The sequence below is a fragment of the Physeter macrocephalus genome, unplaced genomic scaffold (assembly GCF_002837175.3).
Source record: "Physeter macrocephalus isolate SW-GA unplaced genomic scaffold, ASM283717v5 random_1148, whole genome shotgun sequence".
NCBI classification, from domain to species: Eukaryota; Metazoa; Chordata; class Mammalia; order Artiodactyla; family Physeteridae; genus Physeter; species Physeter macrocephalus.
In genome coordinates this window covers 1-23,937 of record NW_021146298.1, presented here as the reverse complement: position 1 = coordinate 23,937, position 23,937 = coordinate 1, and the positions used below count along the sequence as shown (strand labels likewise).

Genomic DNA, 23,937 nt, shown 5'->3' with positions numbered 1-23,937 from the left:
AGGCACTGTAAGACTGAACCAAACAAAGATAGTTATATTCCACCAGCAAAGTAAACAAATGCATCGATGCTCATGTTCCAGTACAATTGTATTTTCAAAAAAACACTTAAACAAGAAAGTCTTCAGTAAATCAATTAAACTAAATATTAAACTTATTGAAGTTTTAAATCTAATGAACATCTTAAATACCCTGCAATCAAGAAATACTACTGTTAACTATTAAAAAAAAATCTTAAAGTTTTCAGGACAGCTGATTATCTCCAACTTACCTGGCTTATATCGTAGCTCCGTATCTAAGACCCCAGAAAGTACTTCCTCTATCTTCTGAACTATTTCTTCATTTGGTAGGCTCCTGGCAGAAGCAGCTGCATCACCTGCCTGGTTTCCTTCAATAGGTGTATTTGTTTCACCATTGAGCTGGCCTTCACTCCTTCCACTTCACAAGAAAAGTTACCAAAATTCATTAATATTTTTATCATGCCATATAATAAATTAATATTTGTAACTCAACTGATTAAAACAATCTTATTTGTACACTTCACCATTTTGTATTTATTTTGGATGCTATTCCCCATCAATAGTGCTTCCTTAACACTATCTACTTACAGTTGGTACATTTTTATTTTCACACGATTAAAGTTTTCAGAACTGTGAAAGTTAAGAAAAAGTCTTTCAAACAGGTTTCTAAGCTCTTTTTTTTTTTTTTTTTAAACAAAATACTCCCCAACCAGCATATTTATCTCAGGGGAGGAAAATTATTATTAAGATCACAATCACAAAACCAAAGAAAAATACATGACCTAACATTATGGTAGAAGCTATAGCCACAGTAAAGCCACACTTGTGCATGGATCACAATCACCATCAGCAGTATCAAGGAAAACAACTTTAGCCACAGACACATTAAGTTAAAAGGGTAACTTGTAGCACTGGATCAGGTTTAGACTGATCAGACTTGCTGAAATGCCATAATGTTGAAAAGGAAAAATACATTTATATAATTTTCACCCAGTTATCAAATATCATGTAAAATAACTCATTTATATTAACAGTAAATGAATCACTTAACATATTTTCAATTCACAGGGTCAGAAGAATCTTAACAGATATAAAAACATATCATTTACTTAGTCACTCGTACTATTTTGTGTAAATTTACAAAATTGTTTTGAAAAATACTTTAAACAGCACGAATGCTGTTAAACAGCACGTTTGACTTAATGTAACTTAAATTTTAGGTAACAAAATGGGTCGACAATTATGCTCCACTACCTGATAAAAGTCTGAATGATCAAAAAACAAAAAAAAATTCAGTAGTTAACCAAGTGTTACTAAAGAACATTTGGTTTTCTAATACAATTAATCATACAATAGCAATATTTAACATTTATTAACTACTAATTAGGGTTATAGGGTTCTACATTTTTAAACTCATTTATCCTAACAAAACTCTAAGATCAGCACTATTGTTCTGATTATTTAAGTGAAGAAAATGAGGCACAGAGAAGACAAAAAACCTAGCTGAACGTCATACATCTATTTAAGAGATAAAGCTGGTATTCAAAACCAGAGCTCATACTCAACCATCTATATACAATAACTTAAACTGTCTAAAGGTCAGTCTCCTCACCCAAACCCATATTCATAAAAGTAAGTGGGAAAAAAAGGAACTATAGTTCATCGAAATGGCAAATAATCAAAAACTTGTTTTGATACTGACAATATATAGCATAGTATTTGAAAAGAAGCTGAATATTCCTCTAGTAATAAACTGCTTTATCTAATATTCTTTTTAAACTTTCTTCCTGGAGCTCTCTTACATTTTTCCTATGCACTTACACAGTGCGTACCTTACTAAAAAGGCCACGGATTTAAAAATCGGAAAAGTAGGGCTAAAAAAAGAAACCTGTCAGTCTATAACAAAGTAATCAACTTCAAGCTGTGAGGATGCATACTGAACTGCTGAAAAGGGGTGGAAATTTCAAAGCACCTAAATATCCATCAATACAATCCTACAACAGAATTCTATGGAGCCATGAAAAATGTTTCAAAGACTGCTGAGACTGATAAAACACAAACGTGTTCACAATATATAGGTGAAAAAAACAACCAACACAAAACAAAATGATCACACTTCACAGAACATGTGCATCTGTATGCACAAGAAAAAAATGAAAGAACATAAAGATCAATAACCATGTGGTGTTTTAAAATTTCCTTTCCTCTATTTTTTCTAAACTTTCCACAACAATAACACTTCTAATACAAAAAGTGAATTTTAAAAGGTATAGAAAAAAGACATTACAACCAGCAAACACAACTACTTAATATATGCAACTATTAAAAAGTTTTCAGAAAAATTATATTCCCTTGACTCAGGTCGTTTCTCATCATCCTAAAAATAACCAGCATATAACAAAATTTTAAAAAGCAACTAAATCAATGAGAGGATCTATTTCCCAATTTAAAAACAATATATCCTGGAAAAATATTACAGCAATACTGTAACACTGCCCCGATAACCTTATGTTAATTTGAGCGCTCAGTTTACAAATGCGTTTTCGGCTGATTTTCAAATTCACGTTACGTCTGGTTCTTGCTCTCAACTTTTAAAATACAACCAGCAATACATCTGAACTCGGAACAAATATTTACGTTATACAAAGCAAAAAGGCAACCACTGAATAACAACATGACCCACGCGATTTTCGTTTCTGAGTAAGCAAGTATTTCTTTGAAAATCTCTTCCCATTCAAATTGTGGGGAAGCAAGGGTAAACCAGTAGCAATGACAAAAGTAGCGTGTTGGTCAAATATGTCAATTGGGTCAGGGGACGGCAAAAATATTTAGAGCTACACATAAAGTCCACTTTCCGCTTGCTAAATTAAAAAAATTACCACTAATGCAAAGTCCCCTTCCATCTTCACCTCGAATGTTCTGTCAAAGTAACTAACATTAATTTGAGCTGTTTTAATTTAAATTTCCAATCTAATAAACTATTAGAATGCTACCTGGTGGAAGCCACAGAACAGCAGGACCCAAATAACCTAATTAAAGGATCCCGACCCCCAAATGGTGTGAAGCTTGCAACAATAAAGCGGATTTAAGATTACCCAAGAAACGGCCGTTAGACCCCTTTCCGGTCAAAGACACCGGCCGGCGAAATCCGCGGAGGCAGAGAGGGGGAGGGGAAGCGCCGCGGCGGCGGAGGAGCTGAGGAAGGAACTAGGCCCGTCCCTGGTGGACAACCAGGCCTACAGTAGCTAAAAGGTAGGGGATGACCAAACGGGGGAGAAGCCTGAGCATCCTAACTCAGTTCTAGAAGAGGGAGCCTGGGATTACCTCGGAAAGGGCGAAGTTCCTCGCTGGGAAGGGAGGGAGCGGACGGGGGTGGGGGGGGGGGCCGGAAAATGGATCCCAGGCCCAGGCGGGGCTGTAGCCGGGCCTGAGACGAGGAACGACAGCGTCCCTGAAGAAAGGTGCCACGGACGGCTACGTGAGGCCCTATCGGTCCCTTGGGAGCAGAAGAGTCTGGGAAGCGTTTACCTTGAAAGCTCCTGTTGAATTTCCCGGAATTTACTGACCACGAAAGACCTAAAAATCTGCTCGATGTTGGTCGCCATGGCGTCCGCTCCGTTCTCTCAACTCCTCCTCACTAGTCCTCCAGGCTCCCAGCATGCCTCGGGAGGAGGCGCAGCGGCCAATTCCGTCTCTTGCCGTCCTGATTGGCTCCTGTGGGAGCGCCCAGTCGGGCACGCTCCGCCTCTGAACCAATCAGTGAGCACGGCCCCGCTCTCCTCCGCTGTTTCTGAGCGTCTGGGGTAGAGCTGCTGACGTTTGCGCCGCGCACGACTATGTCCGCCATGTTAGTGACTGACGCAGGCGCCATTACAGGAGAAGTCTCTCTAGAGGCGACTGTCAGCTTAAGTTGTCAGTCTTCAACAGTGTTTGGGGGCCTTAAGAGGTTTATTTTGGTCACTAAACACCCTAGATTAAATTCCATGAGGAAAGGGAGCAAGGAGGGCAACATGGTGTTTGACCGGGGCCTCCAACGTTCCCGGATGGCACCGAGTTTCGGCAGGGAGATCCATCCGGGAAAGCATTAATCAGCGCTTGCCCCCATACGAAGAACACGATTTTACCGCCATCTGCCTCCCGCGGCATCCTATAATTGGCCTCGGCTTTTTTTTTCGTTCTAGCATTAGGCCAGAGGTCCTGAACCACGTGTGTTCAAACCTTGGTGCATTCTAATCTCATCAGGAGCCAGGCGTATCACGAGACTTTTGCACGGTAGCTGGTCAGTGCTGACTCGAGAGCAACACACAATTAGCTGAACATGGGTTAAGCATTTTGGCGCTCCCCCTCCTCAGAGCTCAGGAGGCTCTGGAAGAAGCGAAGAGACGTTACGTGGCACCTGACACTACAGTGTTACATTGTAAACTTGCTAGGGCTTGGGAGCTTTGCTCTGGGGGAGGTTCAGGCCGCGCCCGAGAGCCAGAGGGAATCACTCTTGATTACCTCGCGGTGGGGCCCACTGGCCGCGCCGACCAATGGGGAAGCGAAGCCGGGCGGGGCGGGTGGGTGGGGGGCGTGCGCGCCGGATCCCATCGGCTGACTTCCGGCGCTCGGCGGGCGAGTGGGCTCAGAGCGCGTAGCGAGGGTCTAAGTGCCAGCGCCCAGACCGCGTTGGGTCCGTGGGTGAGTTTCCTCCGCTTTTCAGGAAAGTACATTTATGGTTTGGTTTGGGGATTACTATCGGGAATTGGATGAAACTGTAGGAACTGTTTTGGCGGTAGGGATTGTCCTCTTATTTTTAATCGCAGTGGGTGAGGGTTGGTCATGTGCTTTTCAGTTTTAACTGAGGTTTACATTGGAAATGTCACTTTCTCTGTTTTGTAAGATGTCAGGGCCTTTTTGCATCTTTCTGCTTTTTTTAGGTTTTTTAGGTCATGCACCTAAATTGCATATTTTCTTATTATGCATCCTTTGTCTCTAGCAGATTACTTAGTCCCATTTTGTACTTGGTTTCTACCTTATTCACCAAGTCCTTTGTGTTTTGTTTTCTTTTTTTTTTTGGCAATGCTGCACAGCATGCAGTATCTAAGTTCCCTGACTAGGGATGGAACCCAGGCCCCCTGCAGTGGAAGCACAGAGTCTTAACCACTGTATCTAAGGTCCCTGACTAGGGATGGAACCCAAGCCCCCTGCAGTGGAAGCGCAGAGTCTTAACCACTGGACCGCCAGGGAATTCCCAATTCACCAAGTCCTTTGAAATGGCTTTTCCTGGCTCTCTAATTCTCCTCATGTTACCCATTTAGATGACTGAGGCCCAAGAAGGTTAAGTCCCTCAAGGTGTCCCACCTAGGAAGTCTTAACTCAAACCTAGGCAACTCTGGCTGGCGGCCTCCTAGCCACTTCTGGGTGTAGATTCCCTCAGGCTGAGTCCTAATCCTATTTCAGAGATCCCCGCGGCAGTTATCAGGATAATTTCCCTTCACTGACCCTCTTATTCAAATTAAACATAAATGTTTTCTCTAGATTGAAAGATACATTTATTTCAAATATTTCAATACACACGGCAAGTCTGTTTTCCATTAAGCTAAAATAGTGTTTTTCTCTCTGAGATGATAATTTAGTAATTTTTTTCTTCCTCATATTTTCAACTGTTAAAGAGTATCTGAAGCAGAATTGGTTCCATTGGAATCCAGGCTACATCCCCACTTATCTATGTGACCTGCAGCAAGTTACATAACCTAACTGAACCTTAGTTATTTATCTGCAAAGCAGGCATGGTAATCCTATCTGCCTCACAGAATTCTTAAGATTAAGTGAAGTAATTCGTGAAAAGCATTTAGAAGAGCATCTGGCACGAAGTTAGTGCTCAAAAAGTCTTCTTTATATTATCAAATTATATTTTTCTTTAAACGTGTAATGCTAGCATCTCACAAAAAGTAACTGATTTCAGTTTTTCCTGTTACCAGTTTGCCTTCTACATAATTACATGTCTTCTGAAAATTAGTAAATGAATGTGACAAGTTATTCATTCCTTTGGCTTTTTTTTTTCTTGTTAGAATTTCTTTCTCTCCCTAAAGTATCAATTTGGCAAAAGTAATGAATAAAATATAGCAGGTTAGCATTTACTACTGCTGAGTATAAGAAATTGTACTAATTGTTTATAAATGTCATTTCAATTCTTACTAGGCCTCATAAGACAAATTCTCTTAATTCCACCTTTTAAGATGTGAAGAAATTGAATTGCAGGTGGTAAGAGCTTAACCAGGGTCACACTGTTAGCTTGAGAGATAGTTGCCCATCCTGCCCAGGATCAAATGCCAGAACTAAGCAAGACGTGTTCAAATTTGATTTTTGCCTTCTCTACCAATTTTCTGGCATATTGTCCTAACTTCTTAAATAGGGGTCAGCAAACTACTGCTCTTGTGCCAATCCTTCCTACTACCTGTTTTTGTACAGTCCACCAAATAAGAATAGTTTTTACATTGTTAAATGTTTGTGGGAAGAAAAGGAAAAGTGATGTTTCTGTGACACATGACAGTTATACAAAATTCAGATGGCAGTGTCCATAAATACAGTTTTATGGAAACACAGCCACAGTTATGCTTTATAAACTTCTGATAGCTTCCTGTTACCTAGAGCAGAAGTAGGCAAACTATGATCTACAGCCAACTGCCTATTTATGTAAGTTTTTACTGGACATAGCCAGGCCACATTTGTCTCTTGTCCAAGGCAGCTTTCATACTACAGTGACAGAGTTCAGTAATTGCAACAGAGACTATATGGCCCTCAGAAAATATTTACTATTTGACCCTTTACGGGCTCTAGTCTTTTTTTTTTTTTTTTTTTAATTTTATTTATTTATTTTTGGCTGCGTTGGGTCTTCGATGCTGCATGCGTGCTTCCTCTAGTTGCGGCGAGCGGGGGCTGCAACTCTTCATTGCGGTGCGCGGCCTCATTGCGGTGCCTCCTCTTGCTGCGGCACGGGCTCTAGGCGCGCGGGCTTCGGTAGTTGTGGCATGCGGGCTTCAGTAGTTGTGGCCCACGGGCTCAGTCACTCCGCGGCATGTGGGATCCTCCCGGACCGGGGCTCGAACCCGTGTCCCCTGTACTGGCAGGTGGATTCTTAACCACTGCGCCACCAGGGAAGCCCTGGGCTCTAGTCTTAAACATTTCTATAAATTTATTGTAACTTTAAAGTCTATTATTTATAAGACTAAAGGTTGAAAAACAGTTATTTAGGGCTTCCCTGGTGGCGCAGTGGTTGAGAATCCGCCTGCCGATGCAGGGGACACGGGTTCGTGCCCCGGTCCGGGAAGATCCCACATGCCGCGGAGTGGCTGGGCCCGTGAGCCATGGCCGCTGAGCCTGCGCGTCCGGAGCCTGTGCTCCGCAACGGGAGAGGCCACAACAGTGAGAGGCCCGCGTACCACAAAAAAAATAAAATAAAATAAAAACAGTTATTTTCAATTTGGTGTCTAAATTTAAAACATTAAGATTCATTTTTAACTGAGATTTGATGATTTTTAAATCTTCTAAAAGTGAAGCCCAGGGACTTCCCTGGTGGCCCAGTGGGTGGGAGTCTGCCCTCCCAATGCAGGGGGCCAGGGTTTGATCCCTGGTCCGGGTAGCTGGATCCCGTGTGCATGCCGCGGCTAGCAGTCTGCATGCTGCAACTAAAAGATTCCACATGCCACAACAAAGATCCCACCTGCCGCAGCTAAGACCCAGCACGGCCAAAATAAATAAATAAAAGTGAAGCCCAAAGAAGGGTGATTGTTCATAGATTTTGTTTTAATGAAATAAGGAGCTTTAAAGTACCGCTCTAATCCTTAAGAGTACACAGTCATATTTCTCAAATTATGAATCCTAGTTTTTCACAAATGAATTGCTGGGATAAAATGTTATTTGTATGATTACAAATGACTACTTAAATCATATTTAGAAATCGTGGTTTCTAAAGTATATGTATTCTAAACTATCAACTGTGGTTTTCTTTCTGCAGCTTTCATTTTCCTGCTGAATTCCTGCTTTGCAGACTGAGCAATGGCAGCCCGAGTACTTGTAATTGGCAATGGAGGAAGGGAACATACTCTGGCCTGGAAACTTGCACAGTCTAATCATGTCAAACAAGTGTTAGTTACCCCAGGAAATGCAGGCACTGCCTGCTCGGAAAAGATTTCAAACACTGGTAATCATTTTTTTGAAGTAAAAATGAATGATTGTAAATGATAAACTGTGACTCACATCTCTTCTTTATAAAGGTCAATTGCTGTTCAGATTTGAATGCTTTTTTTAACCCAGAAATTTATGTGGTAATTTGAATACTTGCCATATGTTGTAATTTAAGGTATCCTGTTGTTCAGAGTGTATCATTTTCTTACCTTAAATTATTTTAAACCTTATAAAACACGTCCACTGAAAAAGTTACAAAATGCCTAATATAGGTTAAAGGTGTTTTGGTGTGTATTTTGGGGAATGCAAAATTGAGCAGTGCTATTAAATGTAAGTTCTGGCAATTCTTACTCCATAATAGATCTCAGCCTTCATCTCTTCCACTGGTAAATAGGAAAAGATGATCAGTTCTTATGCTGCATTAAATTCTTCAGTGACTTCTCATAGTAGTTAGCATAAAACTCAAACTCCTGTCCTTACAAAACCCTCTGTGATCTGGCCTCTGCCTGCCTTTCCAGCCTGATCTTTTATAGCCCTTGTTTTCTTTTCACTGTGCTCTATCCATGCAGTCCTGCCAGTATCCCAAACAGAGCTGCCTTGGACTTTGTTCTCACTCCTAGCATGACTGGCTCCTCATCATTCAGGTCTCAACTTATGTTACCTTCTCAAAGAGGACTTTCCTAAAATTTCTAAGTAAAGCATGTTCACCCCCCAATTCATTTGTTTTCAATCATGAACTATTATCTGTATCTTCTTTTACTTTTCTCTTGTCTGTCTCCTATCTTCATTTCCCTCCTAGAACATAAGCTCTAGAATGTAAACTGCATGAGGGCAAGGAAGTCACATGTCTTTTTTAAAAAAATAAATTTATTTATTTATTTATTTTTGGCTGTGATGGGTCTTCGTTGCTGCGCGTGGGCTTTCTCTAGTTGTGGCGAGCGGGGTCTACACTTCGTTGCGGTGAACGGGCTTCTCATTGCAGTGACTTCTCTTGTTGCAGAGCACAGGCTCTAGGTGCACGGGCTTCAGTAGTTGTGGCTCGCGGGCTCTAGAGCACAGGCTCAGCAGTTGTGGTGCACGGGCTTATTTGCTCCGTGGCATGTGGGATCTTCCAGGACCAGGGCTCGAACCGTAGTCCCCTGCATCGGCAGGCAGATTCTTAACCACTGTACCACCAGGGAAGTCCCGTGTCTCCTGTCTCATTTTGCACTGTGTGCACTGTGCCTAGTACCCTATGTGGCACATAATATTTATGGAGAGAACACAGACCCAGCAAGCTACCAACTGGGAGAAGATAATTGTGTACATAGGAGCAAAAATAATAAGAAAAAGATAAATAAGAAAATATCTGCTTCCCTGGGATCTTAACTCTGGGAGTGAGGTATTGTTTTTTTTTTTTTTGTTTTGTTTTTTTAAATGGCACATTTTATCTAGATGAAATTGATGTTATACAGACCAGCCCATGAAAATCTCCCAATATTGTCATGAGGCTGCTATCACTTGTAGTGACAGGTTAGGTGTGTCATCTTCCCCTTGCCACCCTTTGCTGTGCTGAGGTAGTTGGCTCTGTTCAGCCCAGTTGTGTTTGCAGCTACTAACCCAGAGTGCATGGTACTCCATCCTTATCCCACTCAGGCAGTTCCTGTAGATTGAGAACTCTACCTTTTCTGCACTTAATCCCCTACACATCACAAATACCACATATGTACAGAGACTTCAGCCAGCTTAAGAATGGTGGCCCAAATAACAGTGAAGCAGAAGAGCGCCTATAGAACCTACTCATGATTAATATATGGTTGATCCTACTACTACTTAGAACTCCCATCAAGAAAGAAAATTTATCTGGCTTGTACATTGGAGAGGTGAGCTAGGTCTTAAAAGTCATCCTTCAGTTCTTAGCTTAAACATCTTTGCACAGAGGCCCTTTCTGGCGTAATCAGAAATAGCCTCCCAGTTTACCTCACATCAGATTTGCCTAATTGTTCACACTTTGCATTATTTTGCTTGGATATTTATAACTCAGCATTCCCACAGTGAAATATAAGCATCTTAATTATAGGCTGTTTGTGTTTACATCTTAACCTGGTGACTAGGACAGTATCTAGCATATAGCAGTTCTCAGTAAATCTTGAATGAATGACATTTAAAAGACCAGTTTCTGAGTATATTCTCTGATACACTTTTTTGTTTACAATCCACACTAGCAACATGAACACCACAGTCAAGAAAGTACTTTATAGCTCTTGGAAAACTTACTCAGTTCTCTGCTATCACTGTAGTGATAACAAAACAGAGCACTGAGCTTTGTTGGTTAGCCTAATGTACTGTGCTCTGAATTTCTCATGGTGAAACTCATCTGTACCAGTAAAAGAAAAGCAACAATTAATAGGCATACCAAAGTATAGTACTTAGATTTCAGAAAGACAGTTAACTTAAAGAATGTTTTTATAAACAAGGTGGGTTTGTTTCTTTTTTCTTTTCACAGACATCTCAATCAGTGATCACACTGCCCTTGCACAGTTCTGCAAAGATGAGAAAATTGAATTTGTAGTTGTTGGACCAGAGGCACCTCTGGCTGCTGGTAAAGTTCATTTCTGTTTATTATTATGGTATACACTGTGCTAACAGGAGCTTGGAGATCATCTCATCTAATACATTTTACAGATGAGGATTTCTAATATAATACACTGAAAAAGCTTTCACCCTCTTGAAATTTATGGGTTCTAGGATTTTCCACCCCCCCAAGCATCAGTAGTATGAATAATAAGACTAAATTTGAATGAGAGATCAAATTTGCAGCTGTGGGAAATATTTTGTTTTTATTCTGCTCTATTCTGGTGTCTATTTAATAATCCATATATTTGAATATCACACATGATTTTTGTTGGATTTGAGTCATGTGTCGGTAGCATTTTGTTTATATCCTATAGAAAACATGAAAAACGCAGTTATTCTCTGCCATTTGCCTCATCTCAATGTATATTTAGCCTGATCCTAATTCTTCAGAATGAAAAGGCCCTGCAGAGAGCTGGGCTATGGCTGCTTGTTTCCATCCCTAGGAATTGTTGGGAGCCTGACGTCTGCAGGAGTGCGGTGCTTTGGCCCCACAGGAGAAGCAGCTCAGTTAGAGTCCAGCAAGAGATTTGCCAAAGAGTTTATGGACCGACATGGAATCCCAACTGCACAGTGGAGAGCTTTCACCAAAGCTGAAGAAGCCTGCTGCTTCATTATGAGGTAAATAGAAGAAGTGAAGGGCACTTGTTATATGATATTTGAATATACAGGTCACTTTTATGTTACGAGTTTATAGTAAGATAATTCTAGGGGAAAACTCATAGGATGTAGATTGCCTTTTTCCAACATCAAAATAAAATGGGATTTACTCTTGCGGCCTTGCAGAAAGATAAATTTTTTTTTTAAGATAAATTTTTTAATGTTTGTTGCTGAATAGTTTCTAGGGGAAAAGGATACATTTGGTTCTACAGGTGTTCCCTCTTAGCCAAATTGACACAGTGGCATCTTACATAAAGGATAGTGAGGAATCATCACTTGGCCTTCTGCCACCACTGTTCAATCCTAAATCTTAGAATTAAACATCCTGTTCTCTATTATATGGAGAACATTGAGCAATAAATGAATGTTGGCAGATACATGCCTTTGCCCCCTACTTTTGTTGACACTTTTCCTTTTTACCTGATGTTTTCTTTTTAGTTGGGTCAGTTTCATTCTTTGTTTTTTCTTCATCCTACATTGAATTTTATTATTTCCTAGTAGCCAGATACCTTCCAAGTAACAATTTTGTTACTTACTTTGGGTAAGTCTCCTTCTAGATCTCCAGTTCTACTCAATAGAAGAAACTACCAACAACAGTTTCTTATGTGTGCTTGGAGAAATGATCTGTGTATCCATGCTTATATTGGTCTTATACAGCTACGTCTTTTACTTGAAGGAGAGCATGATTCATTACTTTGTATTGTATCTTTTTTTTTTTTTTTTTTGCGGTATGCAGGCCTCTCACTGTTGTGGCCTCTCCTGTTGCGGAGCACAGGCTCCGGACACGCAGGCTCAGCGGCCATGGCTCATGGGCCCAGCTGCTCCGCAGCATGTGGGATCTTCCCGGACCGGGGCACGAACCCGTGTCCCCTGCATCGGCAGGCGGACTCTCAACCACTGCGCCACCAGGGAAGCCCCACTTTGTATTGTATCTTAAAAGGTCATTCCATATTCATGCTATGCAACTGCTGTTTTCCCCCAAAGATTTTGCTTATATGATCTCATGATAAGTGAGAAAAGCAAAACTGTATGTACCATATGACCATACCTATAAAGGAATACATAGGGAAAAAAAAATCCTGGCAGGAAGTACATCAAAATGGTGTTAGCAGTTTATTTTTTTTTTCTGCTTTTCAGTTGTTGCTATATCATATCATTACACAATCCCAAAGCATTTTAAACTTTTGAATCTTAAAGATTTATTGGATATTGAAATTTACTGTGTCTTCACAGTGCAGACTTCCCCGCTTTGGTTGTGAAGGCCAGTGGTCTTGCAGCTGGGAAAGGGGTAGTTGTCGCAAAGAGCAAAGAAGAGGCCTGCAAAGCTGTACGGGAGATTATGCAGGTAAGTTGATCCCTCTTAAAAAGTTATAATTTTCTAGTCACACTGGATAAATAAATACTCTTAAGCTTACAAATATTCCTCAAGGCAAGGAAAACGTATAGCAAACACAGTTATTTTTCATAGTACTATGTATTATAATCCATCTTTATAAAAGGGTTATTACACATCTACACTGATGGCTAAACGATGATTCTGTTCTTTGCAAGTATGTTCTGCTTAGCATCCTTTGTTGTCTGCTCTGAAAGGTAGAAAGTCCTCAGACTACAGAACATATAAATAAATACTCAACAATCCATGAGGACAAAAAAAAAGTATCCTTTGTGTCTCAGGTCTAAGAAAAGTGAAGCAATGAATTAATATACTTTGCTTCTATGATCCTTCTTGGTTGTTGTGGGTTTCTCCCCCTTGTGGAAATCTGTTTTCACAGACATTAGGATAATTATTGTAAGCAAACATAATTATAAGTCAGAAATAAGAGTTAAATATTGATGAAAACATCTGTTTTTCTGTTAACCTTATTTGAAACTGGAAAGCTGGATCCCCAGAAGAGTTTTAATGATGTGTTCATCTCATCTGTACCAGTGCTAACTCTACATCATTGCAACTCTGAAAATAGGAAACATTCGGGCTTCCCTTGTGGCACAGTGGTTAAGAATCCGACTGCCAGTGCCGGGGACACGGGTTCGAGCCCTGGTCCGGGAAGATCTCACATGCCGCGGAGAAACTAAGCCCGTGCACCACAACTACTGAGCCTGCGCTCTAGAGCCTGCGCGCCACAACTACTGAAGCCCGTGCACCACAACAAAGAGTAGCCCCCGCTCGGGGCAACCAGAGAAAAGCCTGCGCGCACCAATGAAGACCCAATGCAGCCACAAATAAATAAATAAAATAAAATAAAAATAGGAAACATTCATATATGTTCCTTTGTAGCTTTCAGAAAGAGAAAGAGAAATTATAATACTAGTGCATTGCTTCATGATACAAATGGTGCAAAATGACAACAGCCAATTAAGTAAATAATAAAAGCTTATAATTTATTTCTCTTTTTGTTTTGTTTTTATTGACAATAAGGTTAAAGCTTTTGGAGAAGCTGGAGAAACAACTGTCATTGAAGAACTTCTTGAAGGAGAAGAGGTGTCTGTATGTATATTCATCTTTTGGACTTTTACAGAGTATAAGCTGTGTTATCTGACCTCTGATCCCAAAAAAGGCTTGGTTTACTCTGGTCGCTTCATCCAAGAGCATAAACTGAGCAGTTACACAGGAATTTGTATACGTTTAGTATTTCGGATACTTATCTTCTTTTTTTTTTAATATATAAACTTATTTATTTATTTTTGGCTGCATTGGGTCTTTGTTGCTGCGTGGGCTTTTTCTAGTTGCTGAGAGCGGGGGCTATTCTTTGTTGCAGTGCGTGGGCTTCTCATTGCGGTGGCTTCTCTTGTTGCAGAGCACGGGCTCTAGGTGTGCGGGCTTCAGTAGCTGTGGCACACGGCCTCAGTGATTGTGGCTCTCAGGCTCAGTTGTGGCTCGCGGGCCCTAGAGCGCAGGCTCAGTAGTTGTGGCACACGGGCTTAGTTTTCTCCGCAGCATGTGGGATCTTCCCAGAACAGGGCTCAAACCCGTGTCCCCTGCATTGGCAGGCAGATTCTTAACCACTGCACCACCAGGGAAGTCCGAAGAATTTATCTTCTTTTAATCATCCCCAGTGTACCAGTAGGCAAATTGGACTTATATCATCCCCAGTGTAGCAGTAGGCAAATTGGACTTACATCACCCATTATTTAAACGGGGGAAGGTTGAAATTTTTTACTTTGAGAGTAGCTTGATTTCCGCCCCCCACAACCTAGCTCAAAAATTACAGATCCTTCAGAACAGTATACAGGATCTTTTGATTCTCGATCTCGGAAACTTAGGGTTATTTATGTTTTAAATCATTTTACTTTAAAAAAGAAAACTTTCTCTCTAATTAGACTTAAGGTACATATAGTTCTCCTTATTAAATTATTTTTTTACTTTTTGGCATTTAAGGTTAAGTGGACCGTTTGTTTTCTCTACAGTGTCTGTGCTTCACTGATGGAAAGACTGTGGCCCCCATGCCCCCAGCACAGGACCATAAGCGATTGCTGGAGGGAGATCAGGGGCCCAACACAGGGGGAATGGGAGCCTATTGTCCAGCACCTCAGGTACTTCCCAGAGGCTCAAATGAAGTTCAGTAGTCATTGTTTGGTCTTCTCAAAGAGCTCTTAGACACTTTTCTGTTTTTTCTTTCTGTAAATGATATTACTAATCAGCAAATTGGTTTTCCTGTTAAATGAAAAGTGTCTCTTCTGGTCTCACTCTAAAACTAACCTTTTCTAAAAGCCTTTGAGGAACTAACTTAAGTATCCATTGAACAGATCCTTCTAGCCCCTCCTTATTCATCTTTGGATATCCAGGGCCCTATACATAAGTGCTCAGTAAGAGTGGGTATGGTGAATTGAGAACCAAGTCAGACTATCATTTGTTCTTCTAGTCTTTCTACTTCATAACGGATAGAGCATGTTTCCAAACAATTCCTTGACAATGATTATGAAAAATATGCATTGAGCATATTATAAATAGATTAGCACTTCAGAAACTCATCCATTTCCTTTCACTGCTGATAGTTATAATTGTTTGTGCAAATAATATAGTGCCTTTTAGATATTTTTCTTAACTAAGATATTAAAAACCAAACAGGGTTTACTTTAGACTTCGTGTATTAAAACTACCATTTGGTAAAAGTGATTTTATTTGTATATTTTTTTTTACTTAAAAAAAAATTATTTGTTTATTTATTTATTTATTTTGGCTGCACTGGGTCTCAGTTGCAGCATGCGGACTCTTAGTTGCGGCATGCATGTGCAATAATTTCTACAATTAATTTATAAACTCTAGATTCTCAATTTATAGGCTAATGAGGTATGCATAGAATATACTGTAAGTATACAAAAGAGCCTCAGTGTGGGCTAGGACTTTTTCAGTTTAATACCAGTTACATTTAAATATGTCTCTATGTTCCCCAGGTTTCCAAGGATTTGTTGCTAAAAATTAAAAATACTGTTCTTCAGAGGACAGTGGATGGCATGCAGCAGGAGGGTGTGCCATATGCAGGTAAGCATATTGATGTCATTGTGGACATTATTTATAGAGTAAGTTTACACCATTTTCTTTTTTTATAAATTTACTCATTTATTTATTATTTACTTTTGGCCGCATTGGGTCTTTGTTGCTGCACGCGGCTTTCTCTAGTTGCTGCAAGCAGGGGCTACTCTTGTTGCAGTGCTCGGGCTTCTCATTGCGGTGGCTTCTCTTGTTGCGGAGCTCGGGCTCTAGGTGCCCGGGCTTCAGTAGTTGTGGCTCGTGGGCTCTAGAGCGCAGGCTCGGTAGATGTGGTGCATGGGCTTAGTTGCTCCGTGGCATGTGGGATCTTCCCAGCAGGGCTCTAACCCGTGTCCCCTGCATTGGCAGGTGGATTCTTAACCACTGTGCCACCAGGGAAGCCCACCATTCTCTTTTTTTAATTGACCACTGTTATAACATTTGTTACGGTCATTCCAAAACTTTCAGTACTATAAGTTTATATTCTGATTTTCATAGTCACAATACAATGTCTTCATTATAGATTTTTTTTTTTCCATTTTTTAACGAAGGTATCCTCTATGCTGGTATAATGCTGACCAAGGATGGCCCAAAAGTTCTGGAGTTTAATTGCCGTTTTGGTGATCCAGAGTGCCAAGTGAGTAATAAAGATAATAATATAAACTGTTACTTTGTAGAATATGTGTGCTGTTTTAATCTTAGGATTTATCAGCCTTGAAATGATTACCTTTGAGAAACATATGCAAATTCTGGTATCCCAGTGAATAAAATGTCTAAGGACAACTGAAATTTCTCAGTTGCCGTGTTGATTATGTTTTTCCAGGTGATCCTCCCACTTCTTAAAAGTGACCTTTATGAAGTGATTCAGTCTACCTTAGACGGCCTGCTCTGCACATCTCTGCCTGTTTGGCTTGACAACCGCACTGCCGTAACTGTGGTCATGGCAAGTAAAGGTTATCCAGGAGACTACACCAAGGGTATAGAGATAACAGGTGAATATCAGAGAACAAAAGGTTGGATTGCAAGGTAACAAGTGACCAGTACCACAGTAGGCCTTTGTCCCATTCAATGTTGTGTTCGTTTTAAGGGTTTAGAGACATCAGTAACCTTTCAGGGGTTTTTAACATAACCATGTTGCTTGTTGGATATGGGTGTCCAGATATCAAAATTACTGTATTTAAAGAACTGCCGTCCGTTTCTCTTCCTGCACAGTGAAGACTTAAGTGGGCCTAGCTAAGTTTCCAGAGAATCACCCAGTGCTGCCTTTCTCGTCCATCCTCCAAGAGCCAGGAAGATAATAGGAATGTATGAGAGTTGGAGGAACTTTAATATAAATTACATCAAGGAGAAAATTTCAGGGCTTGATCTCTGAATGATCACAAATTAACCCCCCAGTTTGCAGTGCACCCCATGGTCACTTTGATGGCAGAATTAAAAGTTTCAGAAGTATAGCCTTCTCTTCTGTTTCTCGTTATAGGAGGTGAGGCATCTAGTTAAATGATGTTAGATAAAGCAATGTTTTAAAATGCTAAATAAGTTCCAGCACGGTAAGGCCAAACACCAGACCTTTAAAATCCCTAGCAGGCTGTCATTTGGCCTCCCTTAATACCCCAATACTGTGTTTGATTCAAACACCCTATTTAATGTCTTACCCAGACAGTAAGTCCATTGCCCTGTGCATCCCACACATGGCAGCTGGGCAGTTAGGAGCTGATTGCCTTTTAAAATGAAGAAAGGGAAGGGGTAGAATCAAGATCTTTTGTATTGGCGACATTTCCCAAAGATTGGGGTGACAAGTGTCATAGTTATTTCTGACACCCCAATATTGGGTGTTACTGATGCCACCAGATATTTGAGTACCTGTGACTAAACGCCCCTATGTTATAAAAACACCTGGAGGGACCTCCCTGGTGGTCCAGTTGGTAAGACTGCACTCCCAATACAGGGGGCCCAGGTTCGATCCCCGGTCAGGGAACTAGATCCCGCACGCGTACCGCAACTAAGAGCCTGCATGCCGCAACTAAGACCCAGAGCAGCCAAAATAAATTAATAATATATAAATATTTTGAAAAAATAAAAATAAAAACACCTAGAGAAGACACGATATTATAAATTAACTACAATAAAAAATTGTTTTAAAGAAAATTTGATACAGCAAAAAAATAAACACCTAGGGAAGATGTGTATTAACAGATTACCAAATATGGTGCTAAAAGAGAAATGGAAAAGGACAAACTAGGGATATGAAAGTTTTTTGGGGGGGACTTCCCTGCTGGCACAGTGGTTAAGAATCCGCCTGCCAATGCAGGGGACATGTGTTCAAGCCCTGGTCCGGGAAGATCCCACATGCCACGGAGCAGCTAAGCCTGTGCACCACAACTGTTGAGCCTGTGCTCTAGAGCCCATGAGCTTAGAGCCCGTGCTCCACAACAAGAGAAACCACCTCAAAGAGAAGCCCGTGCACCACAATAAAGAGTAGCCCCCACTTACCACAACTAGAGAAGGCCCGCACACAGCAGCAAAGACCCAACTCAGCCAAAAAAATAAATAATAAGGAAAAAAAAGTTTTTAATTAAGAGGTTGTCTTTGTATAAACTGTCCATGTTGGTCATTTCAGAATTTAGAAAACACAGTCTAATAATATGTTAAATGTAAAATACATATGTGAGATCCTAAAACTAATTCAAAAGAAAAGCCAGGGGACTTCCCTGGTGACACAGTAGTTAAGAATCCACCTGCCAGTGCAGGGGACACGGATTCAATCCCTGGTCCATGAAGATCCCACTTGCTGCGGAGCAACTAAGCCCGTGCACCACAACTACTGAGCGTGTGCTCTAGAGCCCGCGAGCCACAACTACTGAAGCCTGCACGCCCTAGAGCCTGCGCACCGCAACTACTGAGCTCACTCGCTGCAACTAGAGAAAGCCCGCACACAGCAACGAAGACCCAACGCAGCCAAAAGAAAAAATGAAGCCAGGGATTTTCTTTTAGGCTGAGCCCAAAACCTAATTTAAATCATATTTGTCTTAAAATTTTACAATTGTTGTATTAAGGAAAAGATTAAGAATATGTTTTGCATTGCAATGATCTTAATGGTTTTTTTTAAAAAAGAAAGCAACTTTATTTAGTTGGCTATGATAAAGCTAAAAGAAATTCTTTTACTCTTCAGTAAAAAATGTGATCAAATGCAGAATTTATTCATGATGTTTAGGTTTTGTTAATTTTTTTTTTTAAACTTTCCAGGAGAAAATAACTTTATGCTTCAAAGTTTCAAACTTTTCAGGGCTTAGCTTCTTTTTTTTTCCTTCCTTATTGAAATAATCATTTTTACATGAGACTTATGATAACACAAGGTTTTAGTAACACAGTTGTCACCCTAGAGCAGAACAGACTGTTCTTAGGAGAAAGGCTGTATTTACTATTATATTACATTAATTCCTTTCTGATAGGATTCTTGTGAAGATTCATTTAAGTGAAATAAAGATTTTGTTAAAAAAAAAAACTTCTGGAAATTATAAGCCACAGTGTAGAATATTATTACTGCAATTGATATGTCAAATATGCTCTCTTACAGGGTTTCCTGAGGCTCAAGCTTTAGGACTAGAGGTGTTCCAAGCAGGCACTGCCCTAAAAGATGGCAAAGTGGTGACTAACGGGGGTAGGGTCCTTGCAGTAACGGCCATCCGGGAAAATCTCATCTCAGCCCTTGAAGGAGCCAAGAAAGGACTAGCTGCTATAAAGTTTGAGGGAGCCATTTATAGGAAGGACATTGGCTATCGTGCCATAGCTTTCCTCCAGCAGCCCAGGTAAACTTCTGACCAAGGTGATTATAGCACAGCTCCAGAACCGGCATAAATAGCGATGTAGAAAACTCCCATTAACCCTGTACTAAGACATTCTGTATTCTTAACACTATGAGACTGATCTGATTTTTATATATATATATATATATATATAAATTTATTTATTTATTTTATTTTTGGCTGTGTTGGGTCTTCGTTGCTGCACGCAGGCTTTTCTCTAGTTGCGGCGAGCGGGGGCTCCTCTTCGTTGCGGTGCTCGGGCTTCTCATTGCGGTGGCTTCTCTTGCTGCAGAGCACAGGCTGTAGGTGCGCAGGCTTCAGCAGTTGTAGCTTGGGGGTTCTAGAGTGCAGGCTCAGTAGTTGTGGCTCACGGGCTTAGGTGCTCCGTGGCATGTGGGATCTTCCCAGACCAGGGCTCGAACCCATGTCCCCTGCATCGGCAGGTGGATTCTTAACCACTGTGCCACCAGGGAAGCCCGACTGATCTGATTTTGATTTGCATTTAGTTTGAATTGAAACTACTAGTTACAGCAATATTCAAATGAAATGGAGAAAATTTCATGGCAGCTCATGTTTGAAAAGCTCAATAAGATCAGTGCTGTTGAAAGATTTTTTTCACATTGTACGTTTTAGATATATGCAATCGGTTGTCAATTATTCATCAATAAAGATGGGGGAAGAGATTTTTATTCCTTGAATTATCATATATTTATATGTTACTGTTGTATTTATCTTTTTTTATATAAATTTATTTACTTATTTATTTTTGGCTGCATTGAGTCTTGCTGCACGTGGGCTTTCTCTAGTTGTGGAAAGTAGGGGCTATTCTTTGTTGTGGCGCGCAGGCTTCTTGTTACAGAGAACAGGCTCTAGATGCACAGGCTTCAGTAGTTGTGGCACGCGGGCTCAGCAGTTGGGGCTCTCGGGCTCTAGAGCACAGGTTCAGAAGCTGTGGTACACGGGCTTAGTTGCTCCGCGGCATGCGGGATCTTCCTGGACCAGGGCGCGAACCTGTGTCCCTGCATTGGCAGGCTGATTCTTAACCACTGTGCCACCAGGGAAGTCCCTGTTGTATTTATCGTAGTGATTTTGTCACAGAATTCAAGATGAAAATATTGGTTGTCTAACTTTGCAACTTTATTTGATTATACTATAAATTTTGGCCATTTCATTTGGTCACTGCATTTATCTTTATTACCAAAATGTATTTTGTAACCCTTTATTGATTCACTTATTGTCATATACAACTAACTATTCCTTTGTAAAATCAATGAACTATTAACTGCAAATGTGGGTGTTTTGATCTCATCACAATTACTATTGCTCATTGAGTTCATCTATGAGAAATAAATGTGTTTTAGGACAAAATGAGAAATTTTTAGCAACTTAATTCAAGTTACACTGTTACTGATAGGCAAATTTTTTAAGGTTAAATAATGGAATTTTTTTTTGAACATTAAAATACCATGCTAAAATTTTATTTTTTATTTTAAAATGACTAGATTCTATTGAAATGACCTATTTCAAGGGACTTGAAATCTTAATACTCGTCTAATTCTTCAAAGATGAAGAAGATGAGAGGCTACAGTGCCAAGTGCTACCTGACAAAAGAGTTGTTTTTAACCAGTAGAACTTCGTTTCCTATCTAAGCATGACCCCAGACTGCTAACTTTATTGGAGTTAACTGCCAAATTTCTCTCAAGTCTGTACCCTGGCACCTTGCTTCTTATAAAACTTGACATATTTCTTCACGTATCCCTGAATCCCACTAGTCCAGAGTTGTCATTTTTGTAAGGCAAGACTAATGAAGTCACATTGCCATTTATAAACTTGATCTCTAAATGTACTGTTCTAACTTGTTGGGACTATTATAAATGGAAATGATGCACTGAATATCATTACCTGGTCTTGCTTTTTTTTAGAGTTTTTTAAATCTTATTTCTTACTGTCTTTAGCTATGAGGAAACTGATACAGTTCTGTATTATTGCAGTAAGGGCTCAGTTTCATTATTGAGGGATTTCTTTGTAGAGTTCTCATAATCCTAATTTTCACTTTTTTGACTCCGTTTTGGCACTCCTTTCCTTCCCATACCAAAATTGAACAGAGAAATATTACAGCCAAATATTGGTATATTTAACTGCCTATGACAAGCACTTCTGGAAGAAATAGTTAAGTTAGAGAAGTAGTTACAAATAGTGAAGTTCCAAATAGTGATGATCAACTGAGGAGGTTGTTTAAACACATTTCAATTCCTAGGACCTGCCCTAGACCAGCTAAATCAAAATCTCTGGATATGGCCCAGCATATTGGGGTATATGAAAATCACTAGTGATATCTTCTGCTTTAAATAATATTTTAAGGTTAAAATAATTCTTCCCTGGCATTTAGGTGATGTCTTTGTTTTTTTAAACTCTTTAGGGGCCTGACTTACAAGGAATCTGGGGTAGACATTGCAGCTGGAAATATGCTGGTCAAGAAGATTAAGCCTTTAGCAAAAGCCACCTCCAGACCAGGTAAGTCAGAGTCTGTCCTTTGTTAGTTCATTAACTGTGACAAACATTGTGTATTGATTTGTGCTTTGTAGTTTACTGAGGAAGATGTTCCAGATTAATGCCAAGTTGCTGTATAAGTCTTGCCCTATTTAAGCCAAACTCATAGTGTTTTCTGCTTTCTTATCTCTAACATTAAAAGCATTTCTTATCCATGATCTTAAGCTCAAAAGGATATATATACCCCTTTAATATCTGCTTTCTTGATCAACTCTTTGCTGTTGAAATGCAGCAAGTAATTAATTTTCTCTCCAACAGGCTGTGATGTTGATCTTGGAGGTTTTGCTGGTCTTTTTGATTTGAAAGCAGCCGGTTTCAATGATCCTCTTCTGGCCTGTGGAACAGATGGCGTTGGAACTAAACTGAAGGTAATCAGACACCTATGTGAGTAAAGGCCTTTTATGAAAGATATGAAAGAATTTACTGTGTATCAAATACATATCTTTCGGGACTTCCCTGGTGGCGCAGTGGTTAAGAATCCGCCTGCCAATGCAGGGGACACAGGTTCAAGCCCTGGTCCGGGAAGATCCCACATGCCGCGGAGCAGCTAAGCCTCTGAGCCACAGCTGCTGAACCTGTGCTCTAGAGCACGTGAGCCACAATGACTGAGCCCGCATGCCACAGCTACTGAAGCCCCCACGCCTAGAGCCCGTGTTCCGCAATGAGAAGCCCACACAGCGCGACGAAGAGTAGCCCCCGCTCACCGCAACAGCCCACGTGCAGCAACGAAGACCCAACGCAGCCATAAATAAATAAACAAATAAAATACATATCTTTCCCCTCTTGACATATATGCACTAAAGAGAACCACACGAAGTAATCATACACTTGGCTACAACAGCTACGTGTTTCTAATAACACAGTGTTGGTGAGGCTATATCCGGATAGAAGGGTTATCTTAGGGGAAAAAAGGGAATACTTTCGGACCAAGTAGCTTATCGGAATTTAGTGTTCTTTTGCCTTTAGGTGTTCAGCGCACCTAGCCAAAAGTCAGTAATATTGTTAGCCTCCACTTATAATTGACAAGATATAGTTTGGAGCTTATTCTCTTATGTGGATGTTTTTATTCTTCTGCAGATTGCCCAGCAGTGCCATAAACATGAAACCATTGGTCAAGATTTGGTTGCGATGTGTGTAAATGATATTCTGGCACAAGGAGCAGAGCCCCTCTTTTTCCTGGATTACTTTTCCTGTGGAAAACTTGACCCCAGTACGACTGAAGCTGTTGTTGCTGGAATCGCTAAAGCTTGTAAAAAAGCCGGATGTGCTCTCCTCGGTATGATCATCCATTTTAATCACACATCCTTCTTATGTATTTCAGCCCTATGTACAAACATGATCGGTTACCAGTATACCTAACGAGACAAACTCTGTGTCACAAGACGAGGCAAGTAAAATATAGATGATGCCACCTAAGGAAAACTTAGACCTTTGTGGCCTCAGGCCCTCCCCTCAGGGGCTGGTCCCCAGACTGAGACTTATACTCCCCCACCGTCACCCAAGCCTTCTCTTTCTCTCTGATCATTAGCCACCATTTCACTCCCATCTCTCTCAGTGGCCTCCTGGACAGACAGGGTAGGGGGTTGTTTCCTCCTTATGGCCCTGCAGCAGAGGCAGACCGGTTCTTGGCTTTCTGAGTCTTAACTTAAGCCTTAT

At 40.6% G+C, this 23,937-nt stretch overlaps 2 protein-coding genes across 4 annotated transcripts; one reads left to right on the top strand and one right to left on the bottom strand.

The window, feature by feature from the left end:
* Positions 1-204: 204 nt before the first annotated feature.
* On the bottom strand, positions 205-3,672 carry LOC114483900 (protein SON-like). The gene is made up of 2 exons (XM_028486495.1): positions 3,547-3,672; positions 205-436 (listed from the first exon to the last, which is right to left on the bottom strand). The coding sequence occupies exons 1-2, from the start codon at positions 3,621-3,623 to the stop codon at positions 220-222; spliced, it is 294 nt and encodes a 97-aa protein (XP_028342296.1). The 5' UTR covers positions 3,624-3,672; the 3' UTR covers positions 205-219.
* Positions 3,673-4,402: 730 nt separating this feature from the next.
* LOC102994250 (trifunctional purine biosynthetic protein adenosine-3) lies at positions 4,403-23,909 on the top strand. 3 transcript variants are annotated; one of them, XM_028486493.2, is made up of 14 exons: positions 4,403-4,435; positions 8,018-8,203; positions 10,673-10,768; positions 11,247-11,421; positions 12,694-12,805; positions 13,877-13,945; positions 14,866-14,991; positions 15,853-15,940; positions 16,480-16,565; positions 16,752-16,920; positions 19,503-19,734; positions 22,151-22,245; positions 22,540-22,649; positions 23,359-23,909. In XM_028486493.2, exons 2-14 carry the CDS (start codon positions 8,059-8,061, stop codon positions 23,638-23,640), a joined length of 1,785 nt encoding a protein of 594 aa, XP_028342294.1. In that variant the 5' UTR covers positions 4,403-4,435; positions 8,018-8,058; the 3' UTR covers positions 23,641-23,909. The 3 variants fall into 3 exon arrangements, with proteins under 3 accessions (XP_028342294.1, XP_028342293.1, XP_007113245.1); XM_028486492.2 differs by lacking the exon at positions 4,403-4,435 and adding an exon at positions 4,620-4,698 and having other exon boundaries at positions 23,359-23,908; XM_007113183.3 differs by lacking the exons at positions 4,403-4,435; positions 22,151-22,245; positions 22,540-22,649; positions 23,359-23,909 and adding an exon at positions 4,620-4,698 and having other exon boundaries at positions 19,503-19,738.
* The last annotated feature ends 28 nt before the right edge of the window (positions 23,910-23,937 follow it).

Excerpts from the sequence above, each read along its gene's own strand:
- LOC114483900 (XM_028486495.1), bottom strand. The coding sequence starts at position 3,623 with ATGGCGACCAACATCGAGCAGATTTTTAGGTCTTTCGTGGTCAGTAAA. Across the intron at positions 437-3,546 it reads ATTCAACAGGAGCTTTCAAG|TGGAAGGAGTGAAGGCCAGC; the intron begins GTAAACGCTTCC and ends TTTCTTGTGAAG.
- LOC102994250 (XM_028486493.2), top strand. The coding sequence starts at position 8,059 with ATGGCAGCCCGAGTACTTGTAATTGGCAATGGAGGAAGGGAACATACT. Across the intron at positions 8,204-10,672 it reads GGAAAAGATTTCAAACACTG|ACATCTCAATCAGTGATCAC; the intron begins GTAATCATTTTT and ends TTCTTTTCACAG. Across the intron at positions 15,941-16,479 it reads GGAGGGTGTGCCATATGCAG|GTATCCTCTATGCTGGTATA; the intron begins GTAAGCATATTG and ends TTTTTAACGAAG.